The sequence below is a fragment of the Rattus norvegicus genome, chromosome 10, assembly GCF_021556685.1.
Source record: "Rattus norvegicus strain SHRSP/BbbUtx chromosome 10, alternate assembly SHRSP_T2T, whole genome shotgun sequence".
Taxonomy (NCBI): domain Eukaryota; kingdom Metazoa; phylum Chordata; class Mammalia; order Rodentia; family Muridae; genus Rattus; species Rattus norvegicus.
This window is the reverse complement of record NC_141543.1, coordinates 91,162,873-91,190,091: the sequence shown is the minus strand read 5'-3', so window position 1 is coordinate 91,190,091 and position 27,219 is coordinate 91,162,873. Positions and strand designations below refer to the sequence as shown.

Genomic DNA, 27,219 nt, shown 5'->3' with positions numbered 1-27,219 from the left:
AAATGGGGAGCTGGGAAACATTGGCTGTTAACTTCCAAGTGTTCCAGAGATCTGATGGATGCTATTAGGTCCAGTCTCTCCCTCCCTCCCTCCTCCCTCCCTCGCTCCCTCCTTTCCTCCCTCCTTCGCTCCTTCCCTCCCTCTCTCTCTCCTCCTCCTCTCTCTCTCTCTCTCTTTCTCTCTCTCTCTCTCTCTGTATGTGTTCTTGTGTGTCCGTGTGTATATGCGAGTGTGTGTGTGTGTGTGTGTGTGTGTGTGTGTGTTTTACAGGTCTGTTCTTAGAGCTAAACAACTGCCATCTTGGAACCCTTTGTAAAAGATCATTCCATCTGGGCTTGTTTACTGTTTACATATGTCACAGAGGGATGGGAGGGTCAGGAGACTGTCACTTGAGTATCCAGCTGTTCTATACCACTCTGCTCAAACTATGGGTGAGAGGGGCTAGAGTATCTAGGAAGGGGAAGACTAGGGGTGGGAAGCTACCTGTGCAGCTATCAGAAAGCACTTATTCCTGCTGGATAAAGGCTTTCCAGTGTAAACTTTACAGTGAGGCACATCCACACTTCTATAAAGCAGCCCCTCATCTATACTCTGTAAGGAAGCCCAAAAACCTCATTGGCTCCTCAGAATCTACTTTGGTGGCATCCTGCTTTGGTTTGTTGGTGGAACCTTAAGAGGAGTACATGTAGTTTATGTCCCTTGCTGGGAAAGAAGGATAACAAAAATGTGTGTGTGTGTGTGTGTGTGTGTGTGTGTGAGAGAGAGAGAGAGAGAGAGAGAGAGAGAGAGAGAGAGAGAGAGAGAGAGACGTAAAGACACACACAGAGACTATATTGTACAACAAAAAGTCTTTTGAGCATATGGCTCTACCCTCAAGTAACTTATCTAAGTATAATAACAACAGACAATACCGAATGAATAATAGTTCAGAATTTATTAAGTTTTCATATATTTTTGATTATTTAATTGAAGTGTCTTTCAGTTGTTCAGAGGGAAAGATAAAGATCTGGGGCTCAAAAGAGAAGCTGAGGACTGGCTTCCTCATCTGACTCTGAAGCCAGCACATGATCTACATTAAAGAGAGAAAAGGAGAGAGATGGGGGAGAGGAAGAGGGAGAGGAAGATGGAGAAGGAGAGGGGGAGGGAGAGGGGACGGAGAGGGATAGTGTGAAGGAGACAGAGCGGGGCAGTCTTGCAACCCATCACAGTGATGAATAGGTTTCCAAAGTAGTGATAACTTCATGCTAAGATGTGAGCCTATGCCCACACGGCAAGGTTGGTGTGACAGAAGTATGGTTGTGTCGTATTGTTCAGTTGGAAAGTTGATCAGCAGCAGGACTTATAGCAGCTGGAATCACAGCAACAGCTGGTCATATAAGTTGGTTTAGAGCAGGCAGTTTAGCAGCAGGTGGTTTCACAGCAGGTTGGGCAGCAGCTAGGCTGGCAGTAGCTGGACTCACAGCAGCAGTGTGGGCTGCAGCAGCTGGTCACACAGGCTGGTTCACAGCAGGTGGTTTCACAGCAGCTAGGCTGGCAACAGGGTGGGCTGCAGCAGCTGGTCACACAGGTTGGCTTACAGCAGGTGGTCTTACAGCAGGTGGTTTCACAGCAGCTGGGCTGGCAGCAGCTGGCCACACAGACTGGTTCACAGCAGGTGGTTTCACAGCAGCTAGGCTGGCAACAGGGTGGGCTGCAGCAGCTGGTCACACAGGCTGGTTCACAGCAGGTGGTTTCACAGCAGCTGGGCTGGCAGCAGCTGGTCACACAGGTTGGCTTACAGCAGGTGGTCCTGTAGCAGGTGGTTTCACAGCAGCTAGGCTGGCAGCAGCTGGTCACACAGGTTGGCTTACAGCAGGTGGTCTTACAGCAGGTGGTTTCACAGCAGCTAGGCTGGCAACAGGGTGTGCTGCAGCAGCTGGTCACACAAGCTGGTTTGTAGCAGGTGGTTTCACAGCAGATTGGGCTGCAGCAGCTGGTCACACAGGTTGGCTTACAGCAGGTGGTCTTACAACAGGTGGTTTCACAGCAGCTAGGCTGGCAACAGGGTGGGCTGCAGCAGCTGGTCACACAGGCTGGTTTGTAGCAGGTGGTTTCACAGCAGATTGGGTTGCAGCAGCTGGTCACACAGGTTGGCTTACAGCAGGTGGTCTTACAGCAGGTGGTTTCACAGCAGCTAGGCTGGCAACAGGGTGTGCTGCAGCAGCTGGTCACACAGGCTGGTTTGCAGCAGGTGGTTTTACAGCAGATTGGGCTGCAGCAGCTGGTCACACAGGTTGGCTTACAGCAGGTGGTCTTACAACAGGTGGTTTCACAGCAGCTAGGCTGGCAACAGGGTGGGCTGCAGCAGCTGGTCACACAGGCTGGTTTGTAGCAGGTGGTTTCACAGCAGATTGGGTTGCAGCAGCTGGTCACACAGGTTGGCTTACAGCAGGTGGTCTTACAACAGGTGGTTTCACAGCAGCTAGGCTGGCAACAGGGTGTGCTGCAGCAGCTGGTCACGCAGGCTGGTTTGCAGCAGGTGGTTTTACAGCAGATTGGGCTGCAGCAGCTGGTCACACAGGTTGGCTTACAGCAGGTGGTCTTACAACAGGTGGTTTCACAGCAGCTAGGCTGGCAACAGGGTGGGCTGCAGCAGCTGGTCACACAGGCTGGTTTGCAGCAGGTGGTTTCACAGCAGATTGGGTTGCAGCAGCTGGTCACACAGGTTGGCTTACAGCAGGTGGTCTTACAGCAGGTGGTTTCACAGCAGCTAGGCTGGCAACAGGGTGTGCTGCAGCAGCTGGTCACGCAGGCTGGTTTGCAGCAGGTGGTTTTACAGCAGATTGGGCTGCAGCAGCTGGTCACACAGGTTGGCTTACAGCAGGTGGTCTTACAACAGGTGGTTTCACAGCAGCTAGGCTGGCAACAGGGTGGGCTGCAGCAGCTGGTCACACAGGCTGGTTTGTAGCAGGTGGTTTCACAGCAGATTGGGTTGCAGCAGCTGGTCACACAGGTTGGCTTACAGCAGGTGGTCTTACAGCAGGTGGTTTCACAGCAGCTAGGCTGGCAACAGGGTGGGCTGCAGCAGCTGGTCACACAGGCTGGTTTGTAGCAGGTGGTTTCACAGCAGATTGGGTTGCAGCAGCTGGTCACACAGGTTGGCTTACAGCAGGTGGTCTTACAGCAGGTGGTTTCACAGCAGCTAGGCTGGCAACAGGGTGTGCTGCAGCAGCTGGTCACACAGGCTGGTTTGCAGCAGGTGGTTTTACAGCAGATTGGGCTGCAGCAGCTGGTCACACAGGTTGGCTTACAGCAGGTGGTCTTACAACAGGTGGTTTCACAGCAGCTAGGCTGGCAACAGGGTGTGCTGCAGCAGCTGGTCACACAGGTTGGCTTACAGCAGGTGGTCTTACAGCAGGTGCTTTCACAGCAACTAGGCTGGCAACAGGGTGTGCTACAGCAGTTGGTCACGCAGGCTGGCTTGCAGCAGGTGGTTTCACAGCAGCTGGGCTGGCAGCAGCTGGTCACACAGGTTGGCTTACAGCAGGTGGTTCTACAGCAGGTGGTTTCACAGCAGCTGGGCTGGCAGCAAGGTGGGCTGCAGCAGTTAGTCACACAGGCTGGTTTGCAACAGGTGGTTTCACAGCAGATTGGGCTGCAGCAGCTGGTCACACAGGTTGGCTTACAGCAGGTGGTCTTACAGCAGGTGGTTTCACAGCAGCTAGGCTGGCAACAGGGTGTGCTGCAGCAGCTGGTCACACAGGCTGGTTTGCAGCAGGTGGTTTCACAGCAGATTGGGTTGCAGCAGCTGGTCACACAGGTTGGCTTACAGCAGGTGGTCCTACAGCAGGTGGTTTCATAGCAGCTGGGCTGGCAGCAAGGTGGGCTGCAGCAGTTAGTCATACAGGCTGGTTTGCAGCAGGTGGTTTCACAGCAGATTGGGCTGCAGCAGCTGGCCACACAGGTTGGCTTACAGCAGGTGGTCTTACAACAGGTGGTTTCACAGCAGCTAGGCTGGCAACAGGGTGGGCTGCAGCAGCTGGTCACACAGGCTGGTTTGCAGCAGGTGGTTTCACAGCAGATTGGGCTGCAGCAGCTGGCCACACAGGTTGGCTTACAGCAGGTGGTCTTACAACAGGTGGTTTCACAGCAACTAGGCTGGCAACAGGGCGTGCTGCAGCAGCTGGTCACACAGGTTGGCTTACAGCAGGTGGTCTTACAACAGGTGGTTTCACAGCAGCTGGGTTGGCAGCACTTGGTCACACAGGTTGGCTTACAGCAGATGGTGCTACAGCAGGTGGTTTTACAACTGCTGGGCTGACAACAGGGTGTGCTGCAGCAGCCGGTCACAGGAGTTGGCTTACAGTAGGTGGTCCTACAGCAAGTGGTTTTACAGCAGCTGGGCTGGTAGCAGGATGGACTGCAGCTGGCCACACAGGTTGGTCTGCAGCAACTGGTCCTGCAGCAAGTAAGCTGACAGCAAGGGGAGCAGCAAGAGTTGGCCATGGTGTTAGGGTGGTTGTGTGTTCCTGTTAACAGGTGAGTTTTCTACAGTATGATGAGTTCTTGCATTCTGGACCTTATATATGCCAGGCCTTCAAAGTTTGGACCAATCAGCAGGACTTTTCCTTGATGTTGTTTACACTGTTTTCCATATTCAGTTTGTGTTTTATAAGGAAGTGTTTCTCAATGTTATGCATCATTTGTAAGTTGATTCTTATTCCAGAGTAACTCATGGGAACTCTTTCAACAGAGGCGAGGGTATTGTACTACTAGTCTCATTGTATCCTTGATCGTCATCTGATCATGTGGTAGCCCTTGAAGTCTTGGGAGAGTCAGAGTACCTGCTTATCAACCTTTCATCCATACTTAGCTTATGAGGTATCTCTGAAAGATAGTGCTATACTCACAGTGACAACCAGGCTGCGTCTCTGTCCTTTTTCACAAATCCTCACTTCAGATTAGCCCAGGCATTTGTTTTTTAACCAAACGTACTTGGGATGAAGATATCTGACCCAATATGCTCCTTATCAGGGCAGACTAGAGTGATATGGACATGGGATGAGAAGATACCAAAGTGCACATACACAGTGTTCTTCCCTGGTCTTTTTAATCTTCTTCCTTCTGTCTGCCTGCCTGTCCTTCTCTCCTACTCTCTCATTTTGTTATCCTTTCTTTATTCTCTTTCTCACAAAGATGGGTTAAAAACAGGTTGAAATGATTCCTAATTTGTTTGCGATGGCAAATGTATTTAAAACATTTGGAAGGTCTACTGTACATGTTGAAAGGGACAAATTAAGTTATGGTGGAGAGGATATCCCAAAATGAACATGCCTGTTTCATTACTAATCAGGTAAGAAATATAAATTCATCTAATTTTTACAAATAGCATCCTCTCACTCTTTCTCAAGGAGAGATGATCGCTTTGTATCAAGTTTACTTTTTGGCCAATGGTGCCATCTTTGGCTTCTTTGCAAATCAAAGTTATAACTGACATCTCCATTCAGCTTATGATTGTTCAACCCTTCACTGTGATGACCTATTCTTTCTCTTTTTCATTGGCCTGTAATCTCCCAAAGGATACATTTGACACAATCTATGTGTGGATCTCTCTTCTACAAAAAATGCAGCTGTTTTCAGCTTGAGTCAATTAAAATTAATGGCATGACAAAAACCTTATATGCTACTTTTGGCAAGTAGAGTTGAACATTTTCCTGGCATGCATAACTATGTATGTGGATAATTAGTTATAAGATTCTTTTATGAAATGTTTATTCCTCTGTGTATTTTTAGTCATACTTCATGTAAAGCAATAGAATTTACATATTAAATAACACTGCACGAAAATGATTAGATGTAGTTTTAATCAAAAGAAAGAAAAAATTCATATTATTGTGCCCTCCACATCCTCAAACGCGTTTATAAAAATAATCATGTCTTCTAAATGGGTTGATATGATGTAGTTGACTAGATTTATTCTTAGATATTTAACTTTTCTGCTAGAAGATGTGTTCTGATCAAAAAGCTCATTTCTGCTGCTTCTGAAGTATCAAAAGATTAATTTTTATTAGTGTTTATTAGTATATGTTAATTTTACAAAATTCTATAGTTGATTGTGGCACCTCTCTCCCTGTGCACAGCACACTCTTACCACACTCAACCTTGGCATGCTGCCTTCTGCCTCGCTCGCCTCTGCTTCTCTCAGCTCTATTTTTATCTCTTGTTATTTTTATAAAAACAATCACTCTTTTATTCTCATTTCCATATGACTACTTGCCACGCTGAGTCTGGTTTACTTCATTTAATATGGCAGCCTTATTTCCAACCATTTCTCCACCAATCACATAATTTTATTCGTTAGCCTAACTTATTTCGGTCACTTATACATTACACATCTTACTTATCCGCTAAGTCCTGGCCGATTTCACAAACTGAAAAATGTAATGGTCCCTCGCAGGCCACGGTAGCAGACATTTCTCCATCGTAGATTGACTTTGACTTAATTGAGTGCTTACAGAGGAGTCACGCAGCTGGATCATGTGGCTGTTTTATTCTTAGCTTTTGAAGGAAACTCCAAACTGATCTGCATAGGTATTATGCAAATTTACATTCTCAACAACAGAGTAAGAGGATTTTTGTTTTTTAATTTTCCCCCTCCCTTTATCCTCAGCATTTATTCTTTGTTTCCTTGATGGCCACATTCCTGACTGCAGTCAGACAGAATTTCATAGATAGCTTGGATTTGCATTACCCTGATGACCACTTATGTCAATTTTTTCATGCGTTTGCTGGATATCTGTACTTTTTCTTTTCTTTTCTTTTTTTTTTTTTTAAGAAAGATTCTGATCATTGGCCCATTTATGGATTGGGTTACTTTCTATTCTGTTGCTAGTTTTGTTAACTCTTTGTATATTCTGAATAGTAGTGCCCTGGATGGGTAGCTGAGAATGGGTTTCTTTCTGTTTTTCCATTCCGTTGCCTGTCTTTTAGCTTGTTCATTGTTTCCTTATTTGTGGAGAAGCTATTTAATTTGATGCGCTTACATCTATCATTTCTTGTTGTTATTTTCTGAGCTACTGCAGAGCTGTTGAAAATCTTACTGCTTGTGCCCATGCCCTGAAGTGTTTCTTTTTTTCAAATTGCTTCATGATTGTAAGTTTTATATAAGATTCTTCTATTTTCCTCATTATTCTTTGATTCACTATTTCTTTTATTTTTTTCTTTCAACACGAGATCTTACTATATAGCCCTGGCTGGAATTCCCTATGCAGACCAGGCTGGCCTTAATCTCACAAAACTTTGCTTGCCTCTGTCTCTTGAATACTGGAATTAAAGACTCATTTCACTATGCCTGGTAACAATTTCACACACACAAACACACACACACACACACACACACACACACACACACACGCTATCCTGATTACTTCATTTTCTCACTACTCTCTCTAATCTCTCTTCCCCTGAACCCCTTTTCTTCCCTCAAAGTCTCCCTCCTATATTAAATGTGTGTATGTGTGTGTCCCTGTGTCCATCCCACTGAGTTTAATTAGGGTTTCATGAGCATGAATTATGACCCTGGTTACACTGCTAAAGAAGAGTACTCTTTCTCCCCCAGCAGCCATAGTTCTTCAAGGAGGAGTCTCATGGGTCTCTCACAGGTCTCTCCTTTACCTATGATGGCGTATTATGGGACCTATCTTGTCCAGAAGGATGTGTTTCACACCATTCCTCCCCATCCTCCATTCTCTCTGTCCCCTCTTTCAAGCTGTCCCCTGAGACCTAGAGGGGATAGTATGGATACCCTGTTTAGGGCTGAGCACTCGGCAATTGATTACTTTGAGCACTCTAAGCAGTTATATGTCTCTGTCATAACCATCATTATCCACTGAAATGTAGTTTCTGTCCTAGGGTCTTTGAGCTCCCAGCTGTGGGCTTCTGACCAGGTTTACAGTACCTGTCATGTAAGAATTTCTCTTCTGAAAGGAGTTTCATCCAGTGAAACAGTGGTTGGTCACTGCCATAATACTCATGCCACCATTGCCCCAGTGGGTACATCTTTCCTGATAAGTTGATATTGTAGCTTGTAGGATTTGTAGCTGGATAAGACTTTTCTTCCCTGACCACTTGCATCATCTTTCTCGCACCATGAAGCTACCTAGCAGGAAGGAAGCACCCAGTTCAGTTCCACTTTGGTTTCTCTATTCCTGTAACCAAAGTATATGGTGGCTTTAGCAGTAAGTAGGGTCTTACTATCTGGGTCTGGTGGACAAGCAAACAGAATGCTAATAGTGTGTATTATTTTTTTGGAGACCTAGGGTTTCCCGTAGGGTTGGATAACATACCTGACACTAAGATTTTTATTTAATTGCCTATAGCTTCTTGGAGCTGCACTATTCCGGAGTCTTCTTTGATTATACTTGCTAGCTAGCTTACAAAATAATAGATCTCCACATGACCTTTAATATACCCTTAGTTTTGATTAACTCTCCCCTCAACCCCATCTTATTCCTTATCACCCTAATCCTGTCTCCCCTGAAAGATTTCTACTCTAGTTTCTTCTCTATTTTTATTTAGCATGCATTCTAATCTTCCCTTTTTTAAAGATCTTCCCACACCCCTGTCCCCTGTCTTCCCCCTGCCATCTACAGGAATTCCAAAATCCCAAGCATCCTATCAGATCACCATGGACTAAGGCTGGTCTTCAATAACAACAAAAACAACAGAAAGTCTACATATAAATGGAAGCTGAACATCTCTCTAATCAATGATAACTTGATCAAAGAAGAAATAAAGAAAAAATTAAAGACTGTTTTAGAATTTAATGAAAATGAAGGAACAGCTTACCCAAACTTAGGGGATACAATGAAAGCAGTACTAAGAGGAAAACTCATAGCTCTGAGTGCTTCCAAAGAGAAACCTGAGAGAGGATACACTAACAGCTTGACAGTACACCTAAAAGCTCTTGAAGCAAATACACACAAGAGGAGTAGATGGCAGGAAATAATGAAACTCAAAGCTAAAATCAACAAGTAGAAACAAAAAGAACTATACAAAGAACAAAACCAGGAGCTGGTTCTTTGAAAAAAATCAACAAGATAGATAAACCCTTAGCCAGACTAACCAGAGGGTACAGAGATAGTATCCAATTTAACAAAATTAGAAATGAAAAGGAAGACAAAACAACAGAAACTAAGGAAATTAAGAAAATCATCAGATCCTATTGCAAAAGCCTATACTCAACAAAACTAGAAAATCTGGAGGAAATGGACAATTTTCTAGACAAATACTAGGTACCAAAGTTAAATCAGGATCAGATAAACTGTCTAAACATAACCCCTAAAGAAATACAAGCAGTCATTAAAAGTCTCTCAACCAAAAAAGCCCAGGACCAGATGGTTTTAGTGCAGAATTCTATCAAACCTTCAAAGAAGACCTAATATCAATACTTTTCAAACTATTCCACAAAATAGAAACAGAAGGATCACTGCCAGTTTGTTCTTTGAAGCCACAATTACTCTTATACATAAACCATGCAAAGACTTTATAAAAGAACTTCAGACCAATTTCCCTTATGAATATCTATGGAATACTCAATAAAATTCTCACAAACTGAATCCAAAAATATATCAAAATGATCATTCACCATGAATAAGTAGGTTTGTTTCGTCCCAGAAATGCAGGGATGGTTCAATATACAGAAATCCATCAGCATAATACACAATATAAACACACTCGAAGAAAAAAGCCCACATGATCATCTCATTAGATACTGAGAAAGCAATTGACAAAATTCAACACCTCTGGGAAGGATCAGGAATTCAAGGTCCATACCTAAACATAGTAAAAGCAATATACATCAAATCAGTAGCCAACTTCAAACTAAATGGAGAGAAACATAAAACAATTCCACTAAAATCAGGGACTAAACAGGGCTGCCCACTCTCTCCATAGCTATTCAATATAGTACTTGAAGTCCTAGCCAGAGCAATTAGACAACAAAAAGAAGTCAAAAAGGGATACAAATTGGAAAGGAAGAAATCAAAATATCACTATTTGCAGATGATATGATGGTATACTTAAGTGGCCCCAAAAATTCCACCAGGGAACTCCTACAGCTGATAAACAACTTCAGCAAGGTGACTGGATATAAACTTAACTCAAACAAATCAGTAGCTTCCCTCTACTCAAAGGATAAACAGGCTGAAAAAGAAATAAGGGAAACAATACCCTTCACAATAGACACAAATAATGTAAAATACCTTGGTGTGACTATAGCTAAGTAAGTGAAAAATCTGTATGACGAGAACTTCAAGTCTCTGAAGAAAGAAATCAAAGATCTCAGAAGATGGAAAGATCTCCCATGCTCATGGACTGGCAGGATTAATATAGTAAAAATAGCCATCTTGCCAAAAGCTATTTACAGATTCAATGCAATCCCCATCAAAATTCCAACTCAATTCTTCATAGAGTTAGAAGGAGCCATTTGCAAATTTATTTGGAATAAAAATAAACTCAGGATAGTGAAAACTATTCTCAAAATAAAAAAACTTCTGGGTGGAATCACCACCCCTGACCTCAAGCTATATTACAGAGCAATAGTGATAAAAACTGCATGGTATTGGTACAGAGACAGGCAGGTAGATCATTGGAATAGAATTGAAGACCCAGAAATGAACCCGCACACCTATGGTCACTTGATCTTTGGCAAAGATGCTAACACCATCCAGTGGAAAAAAGACAGCATTTTCAACAAATGGTGCTGGTTCAACTGGAGGTCAGCATGTAGAAGAATGCAAATTGACCCATTCTTATCTCCTTGTACAAAGCTCAAGTCCAAGTGGATCAAAGACCTCCACATAAAACCAGATACACTGAAACTAATAAAGAGAAAGTGTGGAGGAGCCTCGAACACATGGGCATAGGGGAAAATTTCCTGAACAGAATATCAATGACTTATACCCTAAGATCAAGAATCAACAAATGGGACCTCATAAAATTGCAAAGCTTCTGTAAGGCAAAAAATACTCTCAATATGATAAACTGGCAACCAACAGATTGGAAAAAGATCTTTACCAGTCCTACATCTGATAGAGGGCTCATATCTAAGGTAGACAATGAACTCAAGAAGTTAAACTCCAGAGAACCAAATAATCGTATTAAAAAATGAGGTCCTAAGCTAAACAAAGAATTCTCAACTAAGGATATCAAATGACTGAAAAGCACCTAAAGAAATGTTCAACATCCTTAGTCATCAGGGAAATGCAAATCAAAACAACCCTGAGATGCCTCCTCACAACAGTCGGAATGGCTAAGATCAAAAACTCAGGTGAGAGCAGACGCTGGTGAGGATGTGGAGAAAGAGGAACACTCCTCCACAGTTGGTGGGATTGCAAGCTGGCACAACTACTCTGGAAAACAGTCTGGAGGTTCTTCAGAAAATTGGACATAGTACTACCTGAGGACTTAACTATACCACTCCTGGGCATATACCCAAAAGATGCTCCAAACTATAATAAGGACACATGCTCCACTATGTTTATAGCAGCCTTATTTATAATAGCCAGAAGCTGGAAAGAAGCCTGATGTTCTTCAACAGAGGAATGGATACAGAAATTGTGGTACATTTACATAATGGAGCACATTAAAAACAATGTCTTCATGAAATTCATAGGCACATGGATGGAACTAGAAAATATCATCCTGACTGATGTTACCCAGTCACAAAAGAACACACATGGTATGCACTCACTGATAAATGGATATTAGCCCAAAAGTTTGGAATACCCAGGGAACAATTCACAGACCATATGAAGCTCAAGAAGGAGGAAGGCCAAAATGTGGATGCTTCATTCCTTCTTAGAAGGGAGAACAAAATACTCACGAGAAGAAATACAGGGATTGAGTGGAGCAGGGACGGAAGGAAAGGTCACTCAGAGACTGCCCCACATAGGGATCCATCCCATATGCAACCATCAAACCCAGTTGTCACTATTGCTGATGCTAAGAAGTGCTTGCTGACAGGAGCCTGATATGGATGTCTCCTGAGAGGCTCCGACAGAGCCTTCCTGATACAGATGAGGATGCTTGTAGCTAACCGTTGAACTGAGCAAGGGGACTCCAATGGAGGAGTTAGAGAAAGGACTGAAGGAACTGAAGGGGTTTGCAACCCCATAGGAAGAGCCACAATATCAACCAACCAGATTCCCCAGAGTTCCAGAGGATTAAACCATCAACCAAAGAGTACACATGGAACCATGGTTCCAGTAGCATAAGTAGCAGAGGATGGCATTGTCTGGCATCAATGGAGGAGAAGCCCTTCGTCTTGTGAAGGTTTGTTTCCCCAGTGGAGGAGAATGCCAGGGTGTTGAGGTAGGAGTGGGTGGGTGGGAGTGGGAGCATCTTCCTAGAAGCAGAGGGAGGGGAGAGAGGATGGGTGATGAGGGATGGATGAGGGGGGAAAGGGGATAACAGTTGAAATATAAACAAATAGAATACCCAAGATAAAAAGGTAAAAATTTCAAAACTTGGATTCACATGTGAGAAAAGGCATGCATTGCGGCTAGAATGAGGCTAAGCTGGCTTCAGCCTAGAGAGAGAGACAGGGATATAGTTTATGTCTTGTACAATTTCTCAGTGCTATGGTAAAAGGGGCTGTGTTTTTCATCAATATATTTTTTAGTACTTTCCACTGCATGCATGTATGTATACACATTGTGTACTTGTGTGTGTGTGTGTGTGTGTGTGTGTGTGTGTGTGTGTGTGTGTGTACACACCAGCAGCTAGCCTACAATCTCAGGTGTCATTATCAGACTTATCTCTTTTGAGACAGAGGCTCCCTGAACTGTAGAAGCTCTTATTGGTCCTCTCAGGTGGCCATCAGAAATAGAGAATAAGATCATATGACTGCAGATAGCTCATACCTTGGGCAAAGACACAGAGAAAGCAGTGTGGAACTGAGCTGGAAGCTTCCTTCCTATGGAGGAGGAGGTATATATGTCCCTGGACTGGTGATGGTGGCGGTAGTTATCAATAGTCTTTCCTAGCTGTGAACACTACAAACCACCAAACCAACCCGCCTGGCCAGATGTGTCTACCTGTGTAACAGCGGACACAAATATTTATGCTCTTCAATTACAAGAAGGCCTACAGCCCAGAAAGGAATCCATTCCTCGCATTATAAATCCATCCAGCCACCCAAGGCTGGAATGTTCACAGGTGGTGCTGGTGCACACCTTTAATCCCAGCACTCAGAAGGCAGAGGCAGGTGGATCTCTGTGAGTTTGAGGCCAGCCTGGTCTACAGAGCAAGTTTCAGGACAGTCAGGGCTACACAGAGATACCCTGCCTTGGGAAAATAAAGGGACTTACACTACTGTTGTTTAACTAACTTGACATACCATGAAACTGCCTCCCAAGTCTCTGTGTTCATACCCATAGACAAAAGCTACTCTTAGCCCTAATCAGAGGAGTCTTTCAGGAGTGAATGGCAGGGATGCAGGGACTCAAAGGCTGCCCAAGATACTGAGACTACCTAATGATGGGGAGGCCAGCATTAAGCAAGACAACCATAGCACTCCCTATAAAACTCAGAGAATGCTTCAGAGGAGAGGCAGAAAGAGTGCAAGAGCTTATGATTAGGAAATAGGGAGAAAGGCTGGAAGCACAGCAGCTGTGGGTGCGTTCACTGGGCCTGCCCCAGACTGGTCTTGCCAATAACTAATGCTGGGTGGTGGAGCGGCTCAGAAGACCCTATGCTTTATTGCCGACCTCTTGATTTTGCTGAACTTTTGATAGATTCTGGGAGACGAAGAGTCTTTGTCCTCAGTTACGCACCCACCAGGCTCCAGTGGGTAGCTTTAAGCCTGTGATCACAGGGACAGCCCTGGTCAAACTCTTTGGGCCACAAACCAAGACAAATAAAAAGGAGTATGAAAAAGATATTTTATGGAAGAGGATGGGTAGAAATGAACAGCAGGAAAGTAAGGGAAAGTAGGGGGTGAGAGAAATCAGTGTATTCTATACCTGTTTGAAACTTTCAGAGAGCAAATTTAATAGTAATAGCAACAATAATAAAAATAAGTATATAAATAAAACTATTAATTATAATAGAATAAAACTATTATTATTATTATTATTATTATTACTATTACTACTACTACTACTACTCAAAAAGTAAAAGAGGGAATTCAGCCATTCTGAAAGAGTCTATGCTTAGATGCATAGAAATGCATTAATGTTTTACATATGTTGATATTTCTTTTGAGCATGTATATGTTATAGCATTCTGCTTTTGGTCTCTTTCACTTATAAAGTAAAACTCTGTTTAAAGGTTTTAGAAAAGGATGTGTCAGCTCAACTTGCTGGAGAGAAGTTGGAGAAGTGTTTCCTGCTAACTAAATAAAGCCAAAAGGCTGGTGCCACCAGATTACCACCAGATCCACAACCACATAAAACAAGCAGTTCCCAGGTCTTTGGGGAGACAGCTAGCTACTCTACTGACAGAGACAGTCAGATTTTCAAAGACATCATAGATGAAACTCTAAGATGCTGAAGAATATATTTTGGGGCTGGGGAGATGACCCTGTTAAGAGCATTGAATGCTTTTACAGAAGGCCCAGATTCAGTTCCCAGCACCCATATGGCAACTTACAACCACCTGTAACTCTAGTCCCAGGGAATGAGATGCCCTCTTCTTGCCTCTGCATGCACCATACACATAGGATGCACATAATACCTGTAGGTAAACGTTCATACATCTATACGTTCATAAATCTTTGACTTGCCTCACAGACAAACTCATCATTGGCTTAAAGCATGTAGTGAAGGGATAAAATAAAAGGCTTTCTATTCTCTGACACCAATCCAGGCCATCTTATCTCTCTGGGAATCATGGAAAAAGCTGAGATACTCCTGAGCCATGGTAGACCTTATTCTTGGCCAGAGAACAAGAAGGGGGAAATGATTGGCTAAGTGACTTTTCATATAAACAAAGGATGAAAGGCTCTTCTGAAGGTCAGGGAATACAGGGAAGGATGTTAGATAATGAATAAGAACACCTTCCTTGAACTTCCCAGGATGGGAATACAGCATCGGCAGACTTCCTTTTCCTGTAACCCTTCTATGACCTTGAAGGATCTAGGTTGAAAGCTGGTTTGCACTAGATGATACTGCCAGGCAGGAATGTACAAGGGCGATGTACAATGGGATGCTAATGAATCTGGAGGTGGACATCTGGCCAGCAGAATGTCATTTAGGGCAGAAACCTGTTTTAGTTAGCTTCTTACTGTACTTGGTTTCCCAAGAATAGCCAAGGTCCTGGATGTCTTCATGGCTGGCTAAAGAGATGTCATTTATGAAAGCAGAATTCTGGCTTCAAGAAAGAGATTTTTTTTCTGTGTTTGGGAGGGCTCTAAATGGTAACATAGGTTTACACTAAGTCAGAAATAGTGCCATTAATACTGCACACCCAGGAGCCCAAGACAGAAATCAAGAGTTCAGATTCCCTTTGGTGGGTGCAACTTAAAAGTGGCACAAGTTAGCCAAGCATAGTGATGGACATCTTTGATCCCAGCACTCAGGAGTCAGAAGCAGACAGATCTCTGTGAGTTCAAGACTTGTCTGGTTTCCATAGCAGACTCCAGGACAGCCAGGACTGCATAAAAAGACCCTGTCTCAGAGAGATAGAGCTAGAGAAAGAGATGGAGAGGGGGAGAGGAAGGAGAGAGAGGACAGGGAGAGGGAGAGGGAGAGGGAGAGGGAAAGGGAGAGGGAGAGGGAGAGGGAGAGGGAGAGGGAGAGGGAGAGGGAGAGGGAGAGGGAGAGGGAAAGGGAAAGAAAAGTAGCACAAGTTTCTACAGAACTATCGTGTGCAAAGGCACATTATGGAGGTCTAGCCATTCTGTAAAGGGTCTATGCCTGGATGCCTAGTAGCACACTGATGTTTTGCATATGCTGACATTTCTTTTGAATATGTACATGTTATAGCATTCTACCTTTGGTCTTATTTTCACTTAAAAAGGCAAACTCTGTTTAGGGATTTGTCAGCTAAACTAACTGGAGAGAAGTTGGAGAAGTATTATTGGTCACTAAATATAGCGAAAAAGCTGATGCTACAAGATTATCATCAGATTCACAACTCTGGTCTTAGGAGAGCAGGCTCTGGTGTGGTCGATAGGAAGGAATACCATTTCCCCACAGATAACAGATACAGAGAGAGGGTGGAGTTACATAATCTTAGTGCCCCACTCAGGGCAGCACAGAGGAGGGACACTGTTCCTTTGTAGGCTCCTTCGTTTGGCCCTGCTAGCATGAGATAAGCCAAACACTGAATATTATTTAGCTGGATAAAAATCGCAGTGTTAGAATGTTGTCTGTCTAGTATCAGAAAAAGAAGAGATAAAAAAGTATTGACAGTTATGTGAAGATTAGGACTCTTAAAACTTTAAAAAATATTTATTTATTATATTTTATGTTTATGAATGTCTTGCCTGCCTGCATGTATGTATGGTGCCTGGTACCCAGGGATGTTAGAAGAGGGGATTGGGTGCCCTGGATCTAAAACTCTAAGTGGTTGTAGCTGCTATGTGGATGCTGGGAACTGAACCTGGGTCCTTCTTAACAGCAACATATACTCTTAACCACTGAGCCATCTCTCTAGTCCCAGAAACTGGGTCTCTTACCCAGCAGTAGGACATGAAGTAGAGTGGTGGGGCTGCAGAACATTACAAAGATTCTGCAACAAGCAAGCAGGCAGGCAGGCAGGCAGGCAGGCAGGCAGGCAGACAAGCAAACAAACAAAAAAACATAAAGGTAATTTGTGACTCAGTAGCTGTATCTTAGGGTATTTCAGCTAACAGAGATCCGAATCTTTTTAAATCTTTTTAAATCTTTTAAAAATTTTACTTATGGCTATTTATTGAAAGTAGTGAAGGACTCTATACAGCCCTTTTAATCTCTCATGCGTTCATGTATTTTGAAGATATTTGCTCTTCTGTCCCCACATACCCCAAATAGCTGCCCTGCTTCTCACAGACTTCCCATAGGATATGAAGTTTCTTTACAAAATCTTGGGTTTGCAAATGAAAGCACTTGGCTGATAATTTGTCGGTCCGCGTTTGATTTGTGTCACTTAATATGATAATCTCAGATGCACTCATTTGCTAGCAATTGATTCAGCTAAAATCAGAATACTAAAAGGAGGTTGACACTTGCGAGTTTATGCCCGTCCTCTTAACCAATAGATAAGATGTGTGGGAACCGAGATGCCCATCAACAAATAAATGGATAAAGAAAATATGACAGGAGGCCATTGCTATGTGATCCACTTAAATGATGTGTATAAAAGCCAGACAGAAAAGGAGAGAACAGACCATTGGTTTATGGGAACTGAGGCTGGAGGAACTAGGAAGATATAATTCAGTTGGTATTAGATTTCATTTATGCCAGATAAAAACCTTCCATGGATCTGATGTTCAATACCATGCTGTGTGTCACTGACACACGGGCACCTTGTTGAGTACTTAAGCATCAATTAAGTAGATTTTACAGTAAGTGATTTATCAAACTATAATGACAGACAATGTGGAATGAATGACAGCAGAGAGTTTATTAAAATTGCTTGTTTCTAGTGATACAAATCAGAAGTGAGCAGAAAGAAGAAAAAGCATACACAGAAATTGGGGTAACTCAGAAGAAAATACAGGTTAAATAAAGATTTTTTTTTGCGAAGTTCTTTGGTGAGAGATGTAAAGATTCTGGCTCGGAACTTAAATTGATGCCAAATCTTCACACCAGCCGTTTAGGAAAACAATCTCTGGAGATGAGAGGGTGAGGATGAGGGACTCCATCCTTCCTCAAAGTATTTCATCTCTTAAGAAAGACTACATTTGTCAGGTCTCCTGGTGATAACATGAAGTTGGCCAGGCAAAGCTTAAGAGGTGGCTTTGTGGCCACATGGTGTGGCGGCTGCTGCTGGCGGCTCCTTTGGGAACTGGTCATCATCCTCAGGTGGGCACACACAGCAGGGCTGGCAGCAGGGCGTGCTGCAGCCAAGGACCACACAGGTGGGTTTAATCGAGGTGGTCTTGCAGCAGCTGGTTTCACAGCAAGTTGGTAGGAAGCAGAGCTGGCAGCAGCTGGGCTGGCAGCAGCTGGGCACACAGCAGCTGGGCACACAGCAGCTGGGCTGGCAGCAGGGTGTGCTGCAGCAGATGCTCACACAGGTTGGTTTGCAACATTTGCTGTCACAGCAGGCAGTGTCACAGCAGGCTGGTGGGCAGCACAGCTGGGAAGAGCTGTTGACAGTTTTGGTGCTGTGGCAGCAGACAGACTTGCAGCAGCAGGGAATGCTGCACCAAGTCGGGGTGCAGCAAGGCTGGCAGCAGATGAGCACAGGGCAGCTGGATTCAGAGCTGGATTCAGAGCTGCTGGTCCTGCAGCAGGTGGTCTTGCAGCAGCTTGGCTGACAGGTGTGGGTCATGTTGTCAGGAGTGGAGGGTGAGAGTCTGTTCCCAGGTGAGGCTTCTACAATGTAGCAAGGTCTTCCAGTCAGGGCCTTTTATACAACAGGCCTCCAAGGTTTGGACCAATCAGAAGGACTTGTTTATAATTTTCCATATTTAATTTGTGTTCATCAAGGAAGAATTTCTCACCCAATGCTCTGAATCATGAAAGCATCCACTACTTATCTGGTGATAACTTACTTGAAGTTTCCCCAAGAAATCGGGGTTTCATCGCATCATCTTTATTGTAACTCTGTAGCTCCTGACTATATGAGAAGGTCAAGATTACTGTGTTCTTGCAACTTTCTTCCTTTATTTCTACTTAGATGCATAAATGTTTCTGGGAATGAGTGTGCTGTCTTCACAATCATGGACTCAACACCTATTTCCCTGTCTGTTTGCCCACAAAGTTCAATTCCATATTGTCTTAGTTGTCAATCTCTACGTAACTTTTTGTACCTGTGTATCTGAGGCAAAATAAAAGTGCTGCGAGATAGGGTTTTTGGAGTATCCTGTTTCATAGCAGAGTCAGCAGGACTGGAGGGCATGAAAAGAAACACAGAAGGAAACACCCAGCATTTAGGAGTAAACAGACATGGGAGGATGTGTGGGTGAGCCTCAGTCCTGACTCTCACCTGGGAAGCTGCTGAGCAAGATGTACTTTTAGTCTCAGATCCAGACAAATCATGGTGAGCAGGTAACGCCCGTGCACAAAGGGTGACTACAGCCTCTGGGATCTTAGGTCTTTTCCATTATCTTCCCTATCTACCTCTATCCCCATCTCTTTCTCTAGCCTTTCTCCTTCAGTTTTTATTTCTTTTCTTTCTATTCAATGAAAAAAATTCATGTACTAATTTATTGCCCATTTCACCAGTGAGGAGTGAGATGTGCGCCCCCCTGCCCCCGTCTTTTTTTCTACTACTCATGCTAAAAATGTAAAATATTATTTTCTCATTTGAAAGAATAAGAGCAAGCACAGCCATTATCAGTGTCAAAGAAATGGAAATTAACCCAGTTCCTACAAATCTGTCACCCATCCCCAAAAGCTGTTTCCTTCTGCCACCGGGGTCTGTCTTCCAATCTGGGCATCACTTTTAGCCTCTTTGCAAATCAGAATTAGTCTGTCTTTGGTCATGGGATGATTGTGACAATCTTCACTATCGTGACCCCAAGTGTGGGCTCTCTGATTCCTGTGTACACTTCTGCTGGATGAATTTGATACAGCTCATTGGCTGAAGATTTTTTTAAAAGAAAACAGGTTGTTTTTACAATTTGGGACGATTTATAACCGTGCTGCTACAAGTGTTTCTATTTTAAAAGCTACTGCCAATTGTACAGAACTGGGTACCTGGAAACTTGCCTCTCAAGAAATGTTTGTATTTTCCTTTGCAGGAGCCTAGCTCCTTTTTCAATAGATTTCTTCTTGAACATTTTCTTTTTCTATTGCACTGCATTTGTTTCAATTTATAACCTTCATTTTTGTTTCTTATGACATATGGAAAGTCACTACCCTCTCTTATGGCCCCTGTGGCTGCCTTTGGAATAATTTTCTCTTCCCAAATAGTCTTATTGTTCTTTTGTGTGCCCTCCCCTCCTTCGAGGAGGAAACATGAAATTTGTTTTTTTTTTTTTTGAGTCTGACTTACTTAAGATGATCTCCACATTTAACCCATTTTCCTGACTAGTGACATCATTTTGTCCTTCCTTATGTGACTACGTTTTATTTATGCATTCGTTCGTCTATTCATCTACCAACAGACACACAGCTGCTTCGGTATTTTATGTATTTTCTGTATTTTATGCATTGTAGTTTAGATGGCTCATATGGTGGTTCTAATTTTAGTTTTTTAAAGATCCCACAAGCTAATTTCCATACAATTGTACTATTTACATTCCCATTAACTGTGTGTAAAGTTTCCCCCCTCCCACCCCATATCCTCACCAGCACTTGCTATTGTTTGTTTTCTTGATGATAGCTGTTCTTGACAAGAATGTGGTAGAATTTCAAAGAACTTTTGATTTGTATTTTCTCATGGCTAATGGTGTTGAATATCTTTTCATGTGTTCTTTTAATCATTTGTAATTTTTGGTTTTAAAAAGTCTTCAAATAAATATGACTAGTTATTGCATTACCTTTTTAAATGTAAACTTTTAAGTTCTTATATATATATTTATTTATTTATACATTTATATATTTGTATATACACACATACATGTGAATATATACACATATGTGTATAGATGCGTGTATAATACAATATATATTTATGTATGCACACACATATATATTTATTTATATCAATGTGTGTATAATACAATATATTTATTTACAAACAATTTATATGGAGTTTATTTATCTATATACATATGTGTGTATATATAAATATATATGTATTATATTATACATATACATGGATACACAAATATATATGTGAATACATATATACATCCATACACACACACACACACACACACACACACACACACACACACACACACATGGATATTAACTGTCTGTTTGGTAGCTAGTTGACAGCATTCCTGCTCAGATCATTGTCTGTTCATGTGGTCACACATCTGCTGTTTGGAAGGGTTTTTGTGATCTTCTCCAATGTTGATCTTTACCTGTAATTAGATTTAAGAGTTCATTGCAAGATGAACATGCTGCTGTGGTATCCATAGTAATAGAACGAATGATTGACATCTAGCCTGTATCTTGGCTCTGTAGAGACTCTCCTCTCATGTATTTGTGTTAGAAAGGTTTAGTTTTTGGTAGATGTTAGGAGGAGAGAGAAGTGATGGGAAAATCAACTTCTCATTCAAAGGATGAGGATTATTTTAGGGCAAGGGGAAAGGGAGAGACTTGTTGTAAGCAATGGAATGCTTTTTCTTTTAACTTTTCATGAGAGAGGTTCATGCCAGTCTCTTGGGTGGGCATCCTATGTCTTCTACCTTCAAGTGCCGTGAACTTTTTCTGAGTTAGAAACATTCTAGGTCAAGACAACACTGCTGGGAGTATTGCACTAGGAGAATGTATTCCAATAAGATGATAGTGAACCTGGTGGTGAGCCAGGGCAGCATAAAACATGAATCTGTTTGGCATGGTCCCAGGTTGTCTGTGGGGCTGGCAAGGCAGGTGATAGGTCTGAAAGAGAACTCTGTCTAAAAGCATCATTTCTCTGGGTCATGAGCTTTCTTATCCAGTAGCACTACTTTCCTTTTATACATCAGAAACATCAGCCCCGGGGCTGTGGGCTGAGGTGCCTGAAGATAGAAAATCAATAGGTTAGATTATCCTTGGAAAGTTGAGCTCAGCAGCAATGTCGGTAGGAGTAAAGCCTAATTGTGCAAGGACAACTTGAAAGAACGAATGACTTCAAGATTAGTAGAGCGTACAACACTTTAATTGAGGACTTTGAAAAATAAGCATGTATCACTCAAAGCATGTGTGGGTAGTCCATCGTGGATGTTTAGCATTGGTGAGCCATACCTGTACTTGTTGATGATACCTACCTGAGCAGGAGACAGAGAAGAGACAAGTCTACTGCGTCCTCCTAGTCATCAGAACATTGCACCTTTGACTTTGATCATGTGAGATGTCGCTCACTATTGATATATTGCTTGATGTTAAGATGATTACAACATTGAAATTTTATTCCTAATATCAGTAAAGTAAGAATAAATGTATTAACAAGGAGGTGAATACATTTTATGTTGGCAGCAATGTGGAATGCTACAGCAGGTATGTAAATGATTATGGACGCAATCAAAAGGAAAAGGTACATGTGACCCCCAATCTGCATTTCAAGAAATTTTATAAAATAGCAGAAATAAGAATTTTTGGGAAATACAAGAATCTCCATTTCATGCCAACTCTACGGATAATTGTCAAGGCTGGCCTTGAACTCAGCCTCTGGTGTGTTGATTGTTTACTTGTATCTTTCCACTCTGTTATAGTTCTTCATCAGTTTCAAGAGTTTTAAAAATTTATTTGGCTATTATGTATGTATGTCTCTGTGTTCGCACCTGTATGAGTTTGAATTCACTGTGTGTGTACAGGGGACAAGTAAAACCAGAAGAGACCATGAGGTTCTTGAACTCAAGTGGCTGGTTTTGTGTTCCAGTCCCTCCACTGGAAGTCTTGCCTGGTTATAGGACATGGCTGGTTCAAGTTCCATATACCCTATTGCTAGGAATCTTAGCTAGGGTTACCCTTATAAATCCACCTCCAGGATTCCAATGGGCCCTCTCAGTACTCTCGCCTTCCTTCTCCCTACCTGATCCCTCCCATTCCCATCCCCACAACCCGATCTAGTCCTCTATCGACATCAACCTAAGATGTCTACTCTATTTCCACTTCTCAATGAGATTCGGGTAATCCCCCCAACCTCTTCATCCCCCTGAGCCCTCCTTGTTACTTAGTTTATTTGGGTCTGTGCATTTTAACATGACTATCCTTTACTTTTTGGCTAATGTTCACTTATAAATAAGTTCACACAGTTTTGCTTCTCTGAGTCTTGGTTACTTCACTTAGCGATGATCTTTCCTAGTTCCATCATTTTCCTGCAAAATTCATAATGTCATTGTTGTTAACAGCTGAGTAGTACTTTATTGTGTAAATGCATCGCATTTTCTTCATTCATTCTTCTGATAAGGGGCAGTTAAATTATTTCCAGTTTCTGGCTATTATGAATAAAGATGTTATGAACATAATTGAGCAAGTATGTTTATGGTGTGGTGGATCATCCTTTGGGTATATGCCTAGGAGTTGTATAGCTGGGTCTTGAAGTAGATCTATTCCTAATTTTCTTTTTCTTTCTTTCTTTCTTTCTTTCTTTCTTTCTTTCTTTCTTTCTTTCTTTCTTTCTTTCTGATTGTTTTTTTCTTTTTGTTGATTTTTTAATTTACATTTCAAATGTTATCCCTTTTCCTGGTTTCCCCTTTGGAAATGCCCTATTCCAGCCCCGCCCCCCCTCCCCCCCCCCCGTCCTGCTTCTATGAAGGTACTCCCCAACCCACCCACACCCTGCCTCCCACCTCCCAGCCCTGGCATTCCCCTACACTGGGGCTTCGAGCCTTCACAGGACCAAGGGTCTCTCCTCCCACTAATGCCCAACAAGACCATTCTCTGGTACATATGTGGCTGGAGCCATGGGTTGCTCCATGTGTACTCTTTTGGTAGTGGTTGAGTCCCTGGGAGCTATGGGGGTCTGATTGGTTGTCGATATTGTTGTTCTTCCTATGGGGTTGCAAGCCCCTTGAGCTCCATCAGTCCTTTCTCTTACTCCTCCATTGGAGGCCATTCTCAATGGTTGGCTGTGAGCATCCACCTCTGTGTTTGTCAGATTCTGGCAGAGCCTCTCGGGAGACCAATTTCCCTTGTGAATATCCATGCAAAAATACTCAATAAAATTCTCACAAACCGAATTCAAGAATATATCAAAATGATCATCCATCATGATCAAGTAGGCTTCATCCCAGGGATGCAGGGATGGTTCAATATATGGAAATCCATCAATGTAATTCACTATATAAATAAACTCAAAGAAAAAAACACATGATCACCTTATTAGATGCTGAGAAAGCATTTGACAAAATTCAACACGTCTTGGAAAAATCAGGAATTCAAGGCCCATGCCTAAATATAGTAAAAGCAATATACAGCAAATCAGTAGCCAACTTCCAACTAAAAGGAGAGAAACTTGAAGCAATACTACTAAAATCAGGAACTAACCAAGGCTGCCCACTCTCTCCCTACCTATTCAATATAGTACTTGAAGTCCTAGCCAGAGCAACTGGACAACAAAAAGAGGTCAAAGAGACACAAATTGGAAAGGAAGAAGTCAAAATATCACTATTTTCAGCTGATATAATAGTATACTTAAATGGCCCCATAAATTCCACCAGAGAACTCCCACAGTTGGTAAACAACTTCAGCAAAGTGGCTGGATATAAAATTAACTCAAACAAATCAGGGATAAACAGGAGAACGAAATCAGGGAAATGACACCCTTCAAATAGTCACAAATAATGTAAAATACCTTGGTGTGACTCTAACCAAGTAAGTGAAAGATCTGTATGACAAGAACTTCAAGTCTCTGAAGAAAGAAATCAAAGATCTCAGAAGATGGACTGATCTCCCATGCTCATGGATTGGCAGGATTAATATAGTAAAAATAGCCATCTTGCGTAAAACAATCTACAGATTCAATGCAATCCCCATCAAAATTCCAACTCAATTCTTCATAGAGTTAGAAGGAGCCATTTGCAAATTTATTTGGAATAAAAATAAACTCAGGATAGTGAAAACTATTCTCAAAATAAAAAAAACTTCTGGGTGGAATCACCACCCCTGACCTCAAGCTATATTACAGAGCAATAGTGATAAAAACTGCATGGTATTGGTACAGAGACAGGCAGGTAGATCATTGGAATAGAATTGAAGACCCAGAAATGAACCCGCACACCTATGGTCACTTGATCTTTGGCAAAGATGCTAACACCATCCAGTGGAAAAAAGACAGCATTTTCAACAAATGGTGCTGGTTCAACTGGAGGTCAGCATGTAGAAGAATGCAAATTGACCCATTCTTATCTCCTTGTACAAAGCTCAAGTCCAAGTGGATCAAAGACCTCCACATAAAACCAGATATGCCAAAACTAACAGAAGAGAAAGTGGGGAAGAGCCTTGAATACATGGGTACAGGGGAAATTTTCCTGAACAGAACACCAATGACATGCTCTATTCCTAATTTTCTGAGAAACCATCAAATTGATTTCCAAAGTGGCTGTACAAGTTTGCACACCCATCAATAATGGAGGAGGGTTCCCCTTGCTCCACATCCTCATCAGCATAAGCTGTAGCTTGAGTTTTTGATCTTAGCCATTCTGATAGGTCTAAGGTAGAGTCTCAGAGTCATTTTTATTTGCATTTCCCTGATGACTAAGGATGCTGAACATTTCTTTAAGTGCTTCCTGGCCATTAGAGATTCCTCCAGTAATAATTCTCTGTTTAGATCTGTACCCCAATTTTAAATTGAGTTGTTTGATTTGTTGACATCTAGTTTCTTGTATTCTTTATTTGTATTTTGTATCAGTTCTCTGCAAGATGTGGGTGAAGATCCTTTCCCATCCTGCAGGCTGCTGCTTTGTCCTTTTGGTGATGTCTGCCTTTCAGGAGCTTTTCAGTTTCATGAGGTCCCATTTATTAATTTTTTATCTTAGTGCCTAAGCTGTTGGTGTTCTGTTGTTGCCTGTACCAATGTATTCAAGGCTATTCCCCATTTTTCCTTTCTATGAGGTGAAGTGTATCTGGTTTTATGTTGAGGTTTTTGATCCACTTAGACTTAAGTTTTATGAAGATTGACAGATATGAATCTATTTGCAATATTTTATATGAAGACCTTCAGCACCATCTGTTGAAGATGCTTTCTAGTTTTCCATTGTATAATTTTGGCTTTTTTTTAATAAAAAAATCAAGTGTCCATTGCTGTGTGTGGATTTACTTCTTGGTTTTGATTCAATTCCATCGATCAACCTGTCTGTTATGCCAGTACCTTGAGGTTTTTACTTATGTCTCTGTCGTACAGCTTGATATCAGATATGGTAATACCTCTAGAAGTTCCTTTATTGTACATGATCCTTTTAGCTATGGTGGGTTTTTTTCTTTTTCCATATGAAGTTGAATGTTGTTCTTTAAAGGTTTGCAAAGAATCGTGTTGGAATTTTGATGTGAATTGCCTTGAATCTGTAGATTGTTTTTGGTAAAATGGCCATTTTTACTAGGTTAATTCCACAAATTTATGAGCATTGGAGATGTTTCCATTTTTTGATTTTTTTCAATTTCTTTCTTCAAAGATTTAAAGTTCTTGTCCTACATGTCTTTCACTTTCTTGGTTAGAGTTATCCCAAAATATTTTATATTATTTGTGGCTATTGTGAAGGGTGTTGTTTTCAGAATTTCTTTCTCAGTCCATTTATTGTTTATATATAGGAGGGCTACTGAATTTTTTGAGTGAATTGTGTATCTAGATACTTTGCTTAAGGTGTTTATCAGCTGTAAGAGTTCCCTGGTAGAATTTTTGGGATCACTTATACATACTATTAAATTATCTGCAAATATTGACTCTTTGACTTATTACCTTTCAATTTGTATCTTCTTGATCTCCTCTAGTTTTCTTATTGTTCTAGCTAAAACATCAAGTATCATATTGAATAGCTATGGAGAAAGTAGAAAGACTTATGCTGCCCCCAATTTTAGTGGAATTACTTTAAGTTTCTCTCCATTTAATTTGATGCTGGCTATCTGCTTGGTGTATATATTTTTTAGTATGTTTAGATCTGTGCCTTTTATTCCTGATCTCTTTAAGACTTTTATCATGAAAGGGTGTTGAATTTTATCAAAAGCCTTTTCAGCATCTAATGAGATTATCATGTGGTTTTTTAAAAAATTGTTTGTTTATATGGTGGATTATACTGATACATTTTCTTATATTGAACCATTCCTGCATCTCTTGGATGAAAGACTACTTGATCATGGTTAATGATCTCTTTGGTGTGCTTTTGAATTTGACTCATGAGCATTTTATTGAGTACTTTTCAATTAAGATTCATGAGGGAAATTGGCTTAAAATTGTCTTTCTTTGTTGAGTCTGTGGTTTAGACATCAGCATGATTGTAGTCACATAAAATGAATTTAACAATGTTCTTTCTGTTTCTATTCTCAAAAATAACTTGAG

The 27,219-nt window shown here is 41.9% G+C and overlaps 2 protein-coding genes across 2 annotated transcripts; both read right to left on the bottom strand.

Moving 5' to 3' along the window:
* Positions 1-1,379: 1,379 nt before the first annotated feature.
* On the bottom strand, positions 1,380-4,509 carry Krtap9-5l (keratin associated protein 9-5 like). Its single transcript, XM_087574817.1, has one exon. The coding sequence runs from the start codon at positions 4,483-4,485 to the stop codon at positions 1,399-1,401; it is 3,087 nt and encodes a 1,028-aa protein (XP_087430943.1). The 5' UTR covers positions 4,486-4,509; the 3' UTR covers positions 1,380-1,398.
* Positions 4,510-17,557: 13,048 nt separating this feature from the next.
* Positions 17,558-18,491, bottom strand: Krtap31-1 (keratin associated protein 31-1). The gene is given in 1 exon segment (NM_001109409.1): positions 17,558-18,491. A coding segment is annotated over 1 exon segment (549 nt). The 5' UTR covers positions 18,460-18,491; the 3' UTR covers positions 17,558-17,910.
* Positions 18,492-27,219: the final 8,728 nt, after the last annotated feature.

What these genes read in the sequence shown, in the direction of transcription:
- Krtap9-5l (XM_087574817.1), bottom strand. Translation starts at nt 4,485, where the DNA reads ATGGCCAACTCTTGCTGCTCCCCTTGCTGTCAGCTTACTTGCTGCAGG.